Source organism: Muntiacus reevesi, chromosome 18 (assembly GCF_963930625.1).
Source record: "Muntiacus reevesi chromosome 18, mMunRee1.1, whole genome shotgun sequence".
In the NCBI taxonomy this organism is placed as follows: Eukaryota; Metazoa; Chordata; class Mammalia; order Artiodactyla; family Cervidae; genus Muntiacus; species Muntiacus reevesi.
In genome coordinates, this window is record NC_089266.1 from 28,631,274 (window position 1) to 28,643,640 (window position 12,367).

At 46.0% G+C, this 12,367-nt stretch overlaps 1 protein-coding gene across 3 annotated transcripts in view; it reads left to right on the forward strand.

The window, feature by feature from the left end:
• SPECC1 (sperm antigen with calponin homology and coiled-coil domains 1) overlaps positions 1–12,367 on the forward strand; it is a 196,444-nt gene that overhangs the window by 77,242 nt on the left and 106,835 nt on the right. Inside the window, exon 1 of one of the 3 annotated variants that reach the window (XM_065908705.1) lies at positions 4,751–4,966. The exons of the other annotated variants lie outside the window; for them this stretch is intronic. Within the exon in view, the coding sequence (XP_065764777.1) occupies positions 4,927–4,966 (40 nt within the window). The 5' untranslated portion in view covers positions 4,751–4,926. Of the gene's footprint in view, positions 1–4,750; positions 4,967–12,367 lie in introns of those variants that run through there. 3 annotated transcript variants of the gene reach the window in all.

Consider the following 12,367-nt stretch of genomic DNA (forward strand, 5'->3'; position numbering starts at 1 on the left):
TTAGCACCACCTTCAGGGTAAGCTCAGTCCTTAATAGAATCATGGAGAAGGAAGGGATATATGTTCAACAATTGTACGTGTACTGGGTTAATATTTAAAGGATCCTCCTAGAAACTAAAGAATCTTCTGGTAATATACACAATTTTACCTGACATTATCTAGAGAATATATGTGATTTTTTTCAAAGTGAATTTTTTAAATTAAAAAAGCAAAAGCAGTACAATGTGCACGAGAGCCAAATAAAAAACATATGGAGAAGCAAAATTAATAATAAAAAAAGAATATAAAGGACATAGAATCTCACCCACTGCATTCAAAGAGAGCCACTCATTCTTCATCAGAACCTTGAGGTACAACTTTCCATTTGTGTGTTTGTGTCCAGATGTTTTTTGTTTGTTTATAAACAAAAAATAAGATTTATGTCCTTGATATATGTACTGTTCTGCTTTCTAGGGTAGCACGTCTGACACATTGTTCAGGGGCTGCATAGGCACCACTGTATGGTTGTGTCATCATTTATTTAACCATCATTTATTAGCCCCAGTGTTAAGGACTTCCTTGGTGTCTCAGATGGTAAAGAATCTGCCTGCAATGCAGGAGACCCAGGTTCTGATCTCTGGGTCAGTAAGACCAGACTGAGCAACTTTTCTCTTTCCATGTTAAACACTGAAGGTTTTTCCCAACTTTTTACTGTTAGAAACAGAAGGGGTCCTTATATTCAATGAAGATTCCTAAAAGCCTCCCCCCCTCCCCCAAGTCTTCCTTAAATAACCATTTCAAATAGAGATAAAATAGAAAATACATAATTCCAGGTTTTGTTTTGGAGACAATTCAGGAAATTTTAATATGGACTATGTTGTTGTTCAGCCAGGATCAAACCAGAGTTGGTAGGTGGATTCTTTACCGCTGAGCCACCAGGGAAGCCCATGGACTGTGTACTATGCACTATTTTGAAAGTACTATTTTTCGTAGGTTTGATCCTGGTATGGTAGGAGAGTTCAGGAGGTTGTGCTGAAACTAGTTGGAGGTGAAATGTAACGAAGTCATGTTGTCTGCAACATACTTCAAATGAGTCAATGGAGAGGGACCAAGATAGAGGCAAATGTGGTAAAATGTTTCTAGTTTGTAAAGGAGGTGATGGATATTGAAGGTGTTCACTGTAGTATTCCCTTTAGTGTTCACTGTAGTGTTCTGGCCAAACTTTTCTATGATCTGAAAATGTTCACAGTGAAAGTTCAGACAATAAAGAAGGCTTCCCCCCTTTAATTTTATAAAATATACATCCATGATTACTTTTATATTTTCATATTTTACACTTAAATTTATATTGAATTGGAATTTATTTGGGGCATAAAGAGGGAGATATGGCTGTCACTTAATTTGAAGTGCTACTTTATGTTTAATTCTTTCGGGAATTTCCATTCTGTTGTAACCACACTGTTTTTCTGATGTAATTTTATGGCATGTTTTTCTTTCTTTCTTTTTTTTAAAATTATCTCTTTATTTTTGGCTGCACTGGGTCTCTGTTGCTGCAAAGACTTTCTCTAGTTGCCATGAGCGGGGGTCACTGTTTGTTGCAATGCTTGGGCTTCTCATTGCAGTGGCTTCTCTTGTTGCAGAGCACAAACTCTAGGCGAGTGGGCTTTAGTAGTGGTGGCGCATGGGCTTCATTGCTCCATGGCATGTGGAATATCCCCTGACCAGGGATTGAACCTGTGTCTCCTGCATTGACAGGTGGACTCTCAATCACTGGACCACCAGAGAAGCCCGCATGTTTTTATCTCTAATAAGGCAAATCTCTCCTCTTTATTCCTCCTCTTGCAAACTTTCTTAGGCTTTCTGATGCTTTATTCCTCCAGGTGAGTCTTGGAATAAACACATCAAGTTCATGATTCATTTGAATTTTGATAAAATTATATATTTTAACTATTTGGGCAGACTTGATGTCTTTATAATGTTTATGTTTTTCATTTCAATGACGTAGTATTTCCGTGGAGAGCAAAGAATCTTTCAGAAGCTAAGTGACCATCACAGAACTATTTTGTTTGAGAAGCTAGTGGCATATTATAGAGTAAGTAAATATGTTATTTACTTCAGTATTTATTAGATGTGGATGCAAAAAGGAGTAAGACAGCATCCTTGCCACTCGTGGAGTTCACAGTGTATAAAGAATAGTTTAAGTAATGTGGTTCTGTGGGAAAACACAAGCATTTCCAAGGACAGCAGCACCGAAAGGGAGTATTTGATGCTGACTGGGGTGAGCAGGCCCCCAGGGGAACTGATACCTGACCACGAATTTAGAGCAGAGAACCCGCATTTTCCAGGTAGCCAGGTTACAGCAGAGTTAAACCAGAGGGACGAGAACAGATAGGAAAGCATAGGGGCTGAGACAGGAGGGTGTGTGCAGGGCACCACAGCTGGCTTCATGTTGCTGGGAGATACAGGGAGGCTGTACTATTATTTCATTTTTAATATTTATTTATTTGGCTACCCCGGTCTTAGTTGCAGCATGAGGGATCTTTAGTTGCGGCATGTGGGATCTAGTTCCCTGGGGACTGAGCCCAGGCCCCCTGCATTGGGAGCGAGGAATCTCAGCTACTGGAGCACCAGGTAAGTCTCGAGGGATAGTATACTTTTGAAAGTAGTTTTGAGGTCAGAGTAACAGGGTGGGAGGGTGCAAGATGATACCATGTAGGAGAACTGGGGACTTTATGTTACTGGTAGAGGAGAGCCCCAGATGGCTCAAGTGGTAAAGAAACCTCCTGCCAATGCAGGAGATGTAAGAGCAGTGGGTTTGATCCCTGGGTTGGGAAGATCCCCTGGAGAAGGAAATGGCACCCCACTCCAGTATTCTTATGTAGGAAACCTCATGGGCAGAGGAGCCTAGCAGGCTATAGCCCATGGGGTTGAAAAAGAGTCGGACACGACTGAAGCGACTTAGCAGAGCCTATAAACTCACTCATCCATTCATTCGCTGCTCTCATAATGTTTGCACTCTACTGGAGAGACAGTAAACAAGTCCACTGAACAGTGGAAAGTGTCACAAGGCCCACAAAGCCAGGAAGTGTGTGTGTTGAGGGTCTGATTTACTCTTTCATGTGATAAGACAAGAGAAACCCCTCTCAAGCGAACAAATGGTATTTGACCAGAGATCTAGGAAGTGAAAGGTCTGTGTTATGTTGGAATGCGGGGGAAAGCATTTGGGTCAGAGGGAACAGTGAGTGCAAAAGCCCTTGGGTGGGAGCACCTTGGCTGATCTGGGGAACAGCGAGAAGGTGCTGCAGCAAGACCAATGGGGGGGTGGGGGCAAGTCCACAGTGGAGGGAGGGGGAGGGAATTCAGGGCCTTAGAGGCCATGGTAAGGGCTTGGCTTTTCCTCTGAGACAGAAAGAGCATGTAAGTCAGGGGACTTGACCTGGGTCTTAGAAGCGTCACTCTGTCATGTGAAGGTCAGACTGTAAAGAGGCAGGGGCAGAAGAAGGGAGGCTGGATCGGAGGCGGTAGCAGAGATACTGGCGGGAGGGGACTATGGGCTGGACCGGGTGGCAGCAGTGGAAGCAGTGAGCAGTGCTGAGAGATGGTGGCATTGACCACATACATCCTGACACATCCTGTTTACGGAGATGAGGGAGACTGTGTGAGACACTGATGGTAAAAAACCTAGAATTGTGTTTTGTTCCCATTAAACTGAGGAACCCTAGTTGGAGGCATCAAGACGGTAGTTGGGTAGATAAATCTGGAGTTCAGAAGGCAGGACCAAGCTTAAGACACACTGCTGCTGCTGCTGCTGCTTCACAGGGCAGGATTCAAAAGCCACAGCTTGGCTGCAAAGGCCAAGTTAGAGGCCCTGAGCAAATTGGATGGAGGTGACCAGCCATTAGAGTACTCAGTGTCCAGAGGTCAGGTAGATGAGGAGAAAGAAAGGAAGGGGATAGAGAGGAGGACGCCAGAGGAGGCAGAAAACTAAGTGTACTGTCCAGGAAGCGGAGGGAATAAACTGTTTTGAGGATCCAAGTGACCAGGGCGATCTGAAATGCTGAATGAGAGCTGAGGTGAACCAGTGTTCAGGGGACGCAGAAGCTGGAAACCGCCGTCCTGCTTATGATTTTTTTCCTATTATGTATTTTCACTGCAAGAATTAGCGAATTCTAAGCATTTTCACTGCAAGGCTGACTCTGAAAGTCGTTCAGGGTGGAAAGTCGTTTAGGGTGATTTCCGTAACTCAGTCATTTCTGAGAGCAGATCCTGCTCATGACTGGCATGCATTTTTATTTTTAGTGGCAGCATTCATCGTGGAGAATGTTGTTAAAGCGTCTTCCTCACCACCTCCGCCTCAAAACTTGTTTGTTGGTCTATTCATTTATCCCAAAATTTAGCTCAAAACTTACCCAGAAATACTTAGGAAGCGCCTGTCGTATGCAACCCCAGGTTTTTCCCGATGGTCTGATATCTCACACGCAGAACTGTGCCTTCCTCGTGACACCTGGCCTCGGCCTCCCCGCAGTGGGGTTTTTCCAGCCCGCAGTGTCCAGCTGCAGTTCCCCGCGGCCGCCCCTGGAGGCCGGAAGTCGGGCGGCGGGCGCGTCCCTCCCCCACCGGGGAGGAAGACTCTGGGAGCCCCAGAGAGATATGCAGATAAGGGGGCGGCGCAGCCCCAGTCGAGGCGGACGGCCTGCCGGGGGAGGGGCGGTATGCAGATAAGGTGGGCGGGGCGCGCGGGCCGCGGGAGTCGAGGTGGGCGGGCCGCATGTAGATGAGCGAGCGCGGAGCGGCCGGCGGCCGCGGGGACTGAGGCGACGGCCTTTCTTTGACTGGAGCGGACCCGCCAGACGCAGCCGCTTCGTCAGCCCGAGCCGGCGCGAGCGGCCGCGCGGTGGACGCGCCGTCCGAGGCGGCCGGCTGGTCGCTGCCCTAGGCGGCCGAGCCATGGGCAACCACTCGGGGCGGCCCGAGGATCCTGAAGCAGGTCTGTGCGGCGTTCCGGGGGTCGCCGCGCCCCCTCGCGCTCGGGCGCCCTTCCCCCACCGCCCCGGGCCGGGCCGCGCTGCCCGCGGGCGCCGGGGGGCGCAGAGGCGAAGTTCCCGGGCGTGAGTCCCACCTCTGGAATGCGCGGCGGGGGTGGCGGGCTCACCTGTGCCCGCGCCGCAACCGGGGAGCGCCGCCGGCTCACCTGGCGGCCGGACGGGCGGAGGGGGGCCGGGGGCGCCCCCCCCCCCCGGGTCGGGGGAGGTCCGTGCGGACGTGTGGGCCCCGGCCGCGCCCGTGTCACACACTTTCCAGAGTCCAGTGGACGGTGTGGGAGGTCAGCAGGTCTGTTACTCACCCTCAGACGGGGGGCCGGACGGTGACTGTTGCTCACTCAGAATAGCGGGGGCCGATTCCAGGACCCGTGCTTCCGGTCCTCACACGGGCACTGCTCAGAGACCGCTGGCCTCGTCCTCAGCGCTGAGGGTCAGCCAGGCCTCCCGCAGACCTAGACGCTGCTGGCCACGGGGTCGCGTTTGCCGACGGATAGGATGTTTCTGCCCTGTCACACACGCAAATGGTTTACTTCAGCGTCCCAAGTGCGTGCTGGCCGCAAAGGAGATGGTCCCTCTCGGGCTGGAGTTCGGGGGTGGGCAGGTGACCAGTCTGTGAATCCGGGACAGAGTCAGAACTCGAAACTCTTTTCCAGGGGGTGATTTTTAAATTTGAATTTGAATGAGGAAATTGCCCCAGCTTGTCCAGGTGACTTGTCCCCAAATCTGAGGCAGGGCTGTCATTAAGACCTGGGTCTCTTAGCCTCGGTTCACTGGTCTCCACTCACCTGGGCAGGGAGGCCAGGCAGGGGCAGGCAGTGTCCTTGAGGCTGGGAGGCGGCGGCTCTGGTACATTGGACTGGTACAATCAGGATGGGAAACTTGGCCACAAGTGGAGACCATGGAGGAAAAACTATAGAGATGGGATTGATTTTGAAGGGGTGACTTTCTAAACTGCACAGCCCTCATCCAGCCTTCTTTGGGCAAAATAGCCAATATTTGCAAATTAATGCACGTTTGCCTGTGTCATAAACAGCCCTACGATTAGCTAGGTGGCTAATCAGTGAAGAGTCCACCTTTCAGTGCAGGAAACTCAGGTTTAATTCCTGGGTCTGGAAGATTCCCTAGAGAAAGAAATGGCAACCCACTCCAGTATTCTTGTCTGGGAAATCCCATGGACAGAGGAGCCTGGTGGGCTATAGTCCATGGGGTCGCAAAGAGTCGGACATGACTAAATAAGAAAAGAATATGTAACATTTTAAACACATCTCATTAATATCCACTTACCCTGTGTATTATTTCCTTGGTGTCAAAACTATGAAGAGATTGTGTCCCTTGTTAGTTTTTAAGTGTTATTTGGGTGCTTGTGCTCCAGTTTCTAAGTGACCTTGCCTTTGAAAGCAATCTAATGAATAGAGGATGAAAAAGACATTTTTATGGCAGTGACTTATTTTATCACACTTTTCCGAGTGCATACAATTTCAGTATGGGAACTCAAGTCTGATTTGCTGCATGTAAAGATACCCAGTTAGAAAGTCTTAGGAAAGACTGTCTTGCTAGACTATTGTCAACTGAAAATGTGCATATAGCTTTAAGTGATCTCTGTGCAGTGATGAAATGCTATAGAATGCACCAATGAGATCCCGGAAATGAGAATTTTGTTAAAGATTAACACATCCTCAATCTGTTTTACCACCTTGCATGAGGCTGGGAGGGCAGGGCCTCCCACTGGCAGGTATGGTGCATTGGACTAGACTCAGAGCAAGTGCTTCGAGGGTCCTTAGAGCAGGGGGCCCAAAGGTGAGTGGTGGAGGTGAGGAGGAGACAGGCACAGCAACACCCACACCTGGTTTCTACACCAGTCCTATGTCAGTTTTGTCCTCTGAGGCGCAGACCCTTAAATAGAATCTGGAATGAAGGAGGATTATTAGAGGGTAAAATGCCTGAGAAAGAAGGGGTGGGCACCTGAATCAGGCCAGGAGAGCCATTGGACCAGCACCCAGAAAAGGAAAAGGCAGCAACATTTTTGGGCAGAGAACCTGCAGGTCTGACCAGCTGCCTGGGAGCCCCTGAGAAGACTGCCCGGTAGAGGAGACCTGCTTGGGCAGTGAGAGCCGGGCCATAGTCCTCTCGCTGGGTCAGGCCTTGCTGAGGCTTCCTGGAGAAATGTGCCTTCAACTCAAAAGCCAGGCTGAGTCCCAGTGGCACTGGCCGCTGGAGTGTCAGTTCACACCTGTCCTTGCAGCTGAAGCCACAGTCTTTCTTGGAGGGAGATCCAAGCGGCACACCTCCTGGCTGACCCCCTTGAGACCTCAGTTGCTCCAGCAGGGAGGGGCCATTAGAGGGTAAATGAGACAGAATCCCCATCTCCACCCCCTGTTCTACCCCCTGACCCTCTGCAGGCAGGCCTGAGGCAGAAGGCAGGGCTTCAGCTGCTGCTGCCTTTTCAGCCTTGAAATTATCCACCATGGCAGCGAGAATTCTCTTGTGTGGGGATGCAGTCCTTGGTGTTGAGTCACTGTGACTGACTGTGGCATTATGGGATGGACGAGAGAAATGAATCAAGCAAAAGACATGAGAGTCTGCGTGAATAAGGGCAGCTGGAATCTGAACCTGTCAAGGACCACATCCCTTACTTCCTCAAAGGTCTCAGTTAACAGTCCTTCAGTTTTCAACCAGGTGTTCAGTGCCTGCAGATCAGAGAGGGCTGCTGGTTATAGTCACACAGGTTGTGCACTGCTCAAAGGCAGCTGGGAATAAAGAGTGAGTGGGCCAGGGTGGGATTGTATCGCTTCAGAGGAATGGTGCCATTTTATATTCACACATAGGTGCCCAATATGCTAAAGAAACCATATTTTCTACTTAGAGTTAAAACCTTAGAAGGCTTTTCCCAGTGTAACCATGAGCTGACAGCTTCTTACTCTTTGCTTTAAATCTGTGTGTGTTTTTAAACAGTGGATACCAGTGATAGGAAACAAAAGTCAAAGCTTCAACCCCCACTCCCTCGGATTCCATTCCCTATTGGTTATAGTTAATGCTGCTAAGTCACTTCAGTCGTGTCCGACTCTGTGCGACCCACACACGGCCGCCCACCAGGCTTCCCCGTCCCTGGGATTCTCTAGGCAAGAATACTGGAGTGGGTTGTCATTTCCTTCTCCAATGCATGAAAGTGAAAAATGAAGGTGAAACCGCTCAGTCGTGTCCGACTCTTAGCTACCCCATGGACTGCAGCCTACTAGACTCCTCCATCCATGGGATTTTCCAGGCAAAAGTACTGGAGTGGGGTGCCATTGCCTTCTCCGATAGTTAATGCTAACCGTGGTTAAAGATGAATCCCAGAATAGCCCCTTAAGACATTAAAAGTTGATTTCCCCTCACACCCCGGTCCAGGGTGAGGTGGGGCCCTCTGGGAGTCATATGGTGGTTAGAGGCTCAGGCTGGTGAACGTGTCTTCAGGTTCCAGCTCCCGGGTTCTGCTGACTCTGATGGCAGTCAGGAGAGGGGAGAGGACATGAGGATCCTGTGGGGGCTGGAGGGGCTGGGCCTGGATGGGGTGCCCGTCATCCCTATGGCATTCCCCCTCCCCACCCCCACCAGGCTCTGGCACCCAGCTCCACCTGGCATGGAGCGGCTGGAAGGAGGCTCAGCCACTGCCGTGCAGAGGCCAGCACGGATATGAGGTCCACTCTCAACCACATCTGTGTCAATATTTTCTTAGGAAATTTTAGTCAGAAAAATTGAAAGGTATGTATAGCTAGCACCCATAGACCCACCACAGAATCTACAGTTAACATTCTGTCCCCGTTGCTTTATCCTTCTGTTCATCCCACTGTCCATTCGTCACTCCCTCTTATTTTTGATGCATTTCAATGAAATGGTGGTTATGTCTATAATTCTACATAATTTTGTATGTCTGTACTATTTCTTGATTTATTAGTTTTGAAGGTTGTGTAGAGTGAGGAATTCAGTGTGTTTTTAGTACTGTATTTCTCTCTTCCTCTGTTCCTGCAAGCCATACTAAAATTTTCTGAATTTATTGTTAGTTAAGTGTTAATGGTGGGGTACAGTTGTGGGTGTCTAGTTGTTCACTGTAAAACTTTTCTATATGAAATTTTCATTCAAAAAACAAAAATACTAAGGAAATCTTTTATTATTTATCACTTATATTTCTTGACTCACCAGCTTTAAATGGTGTCCTTGGCTCAGTAAAGAAGGATATGCTATCTCTACATTTCTTCTGCCATTTCCCCTACAGGCTCCATACCCTCTCGAGTCTACTGTCAACCTTTTACATGGCAAGAACATTCTGTCTCCTAATTAGTATCATTAAATCTCTGCGTGTTTGTAGGTTGATTCTAAAAGTTGAAAACCAATCAGCATTTAAAATACTAGGCTCAAATATGTATCATGTACTGGGAAATCAGGTAGTGCATCTAGAAGCAGAAGAGAAGGAAATTCAGGCTTACATGATTTAATTTATAATCTGTGACAGGCAATATTACTTTAAAAGAAAAAAAATAGGGACTTCCCAGGTGGTCCAGTGGTTAATTAATACTCTGCTCTTCCAATGCAGGGGACTCGGATTTGATCCCTGGTCAGGGTATTAAGATCCCACATGCCATGTGGTGTGACCCCCCCCCAAAAAAAAAATTAAAGGAAATATAGAAGGAGTAAGGTGACGCAGTGGTAATGCCACTGCAGGAGACGCAAGAGACGTGGGTTTGATCCCTGGGTCGGGAAAATCCCATGGAGAAGGAAATAGCAACTCACTTCAGTATGCTTGCCTGGAAAATTCCATGGACAGAGGAGACTGGCAGGCTATAGTCCATGGGGTCAAATAGAGTCAGACACGACTGACTGAGCACATAGTCAATATAGTTTTTTACTCCTAGAATGATCTTAACCTGCTTTTACCCTCTAATCCGGCTTCTCAAGTCTACAGATGGTTGTAGAGAATTCATTTTCTTCTTAAAGACAGAAGGCATGGTGGTTAAGAGTTTGGGCTCTGGAACCACACTGTGTTCACATTCTCAGTTTTGTCCCTTAGTAGCTCTGAGGCTTTGAGCACATGAGTTAAGCTCCAGGAAAGAGGACAGTATTACAGCCTGCCTCATAAGGTTGTCGCGGTTGTTAATAGCTTGAAGCACATGATGGATTAGAATAGGCTCACACATCACAGAAAGTGCCTGGTAAGCTTTAGTCATGATTATTCCTGTCCTTCTGACTTAACGTTTCCCGTTCAGACTTGGTTGCCTTCTGGTCTGGCTTTACTCTCAGGTGAGCTGCCTGCTTCTTGAAGCCTTTTTCTCGTTTTGTATGTTCCCTTTTCTCTGACTGGAGTACTTCCTGTTATTCTGTCTGACGCTGAAGTTTTATATATTCTATCATCTCCATGCTCACCTTTTTCTTCCAGTTTTTCTTATTGACTTTGAAATCGACTTTCTTATTGACTTTCTTATTGACTTCATCAGTTATATTTTCTATTTCCAAAATATCTTTTTGTGCTTTGTTTTATCTTACTCATAGCAATTCAGAGTTTTGAGTTAAGGGGAAGGGGAGTGGAGTTGGTTGGTGGGCTTGAGCAAATTAGTTAATGGGCTCTCTTGTCCTTAGTTTTAGATTTCAGGGATTCATCAGAGTTTTGACAGCATTCACAAAGAGAAGATAGCATGTATTTTTATCAGATGTATTTTGTTCCATAGAAGAATTTTAGAGTGAAACTAGTGTCCTGAAAGACATACTTGGAAAATGCAGCCTTTCAGTGATAACACATAATAAAAAAAGGAGAGAATATTAGATATATTTGTTACTATAATAAATGGGTTAAATTCACTTAGAAAAAGAGCCTCCTCCTCTGGATTAACACAGAAAACAAAATATATAAGCTACATAAAAGCATATTCAGATGATAGTTTGATTTTTAAAATTAACGTGGTTAAAGTTGTGAATAATAAAAATCTAGTTCTAAAGAAGGCTTTTAAGTTCAACATCAAGTCCAGTTCTTATAAGTTTTTGTGCTTGTTGTACTCATGTGTAATTATTCTTAAAAATATAGTGATTCTTAAGTCCTTATATACATCCCCAAACATTCACACATTCTCTCTTGTGTGTGTGTGTGTAAACACACACTGTCAATTACACACTTTAAATTAGAATCATGAGGCTGCTCTATAACTCTTGGAAGATTCAGTTCTCTTAAACATTAAACTTTAAAGTAACTCCAAAATATAGGTATTTCTTAATTTATAATACTATTGCTACTTGTTTATTTAAACTACTTCTCTACTTGATTCAAAACCTTTCTCAAATTAAAAGATGTTTACTTACATGCTTTATTCCAAATAATAACTGGTGTTGGAATTTTATCCCGTATAATATTGGGGTTGCCTTCTCAGTTTGATGAGGTTTTTTAACCAACAGAGATTTCCAGCAGGAACAGGATTCCTACGTGACACCATGCCAGCTGAGCACCTTTTGCTGTGATTGGGGCACAGTCTGGAGCAGCTGGGTTTGCACCCATACAAAGATCATCCATTTTTGATGCTGTGTCTCACCCTTGATCTGATGATCTCTCTCTCTTGCCTTCAGCCTTACTGATAGTTTCCCTGGGCAGACAATTCTGAGTTAAAAATCTTGGTAATCTCTTTGTGACACCAATTCCAGAACTTGAAGAAGAAAGTGGTCATGATGCCCATGTCCCTTAAATTCAAACTACATTTGATCTTGGAGCTCCTGATAGGTGTCTGAGACCTCTGTTCTAACAGCCATATCACTTGATGAGGGTTTGCACTTCTTTGGCACTTAAAATATGTAACCATCTTCCCATCTGACTCAGAAGACCTTTGACTTGATAGAACACTGCCTGCTTTTCTTAAACTTTCTGTGTCATAAAGCAGTATCTGTCTTGATAGTGAAGAAAACGTGATTTAATTGTGGCTATGTCTCATGCCTTTGTCTGACTACTGAAACAATTCTATCAGTTAAAGATACACACCACAAAGCACCTTAAATCAGACAGGACCTTCAGTATTGATAAGAATACAATTCAAGAAGAAAAAGTAGCAGTTACAAAATGAGTACACTAACTAGACAAACCATGGAAGTGATTAAATGCGAAAGCTATTAAAACTGCCTGAAAAAGCTCACATGTGAAATGAGAGACTTCAGTGTGTGTCTTACTGTTTTTCTAGGTTGTTCGTGAAATGGTTAAAACATTGATCTTTTCTAGACCAGAAAGAAAACCTTATTACAGTCTCTTAAGGGAAATTTTACCGGTCACTGTGTGTCACAATGCAGTAAAACTGTAGGAGTAGAAATTGAAATTTTAAACAGTTAATCCATCTTGATAC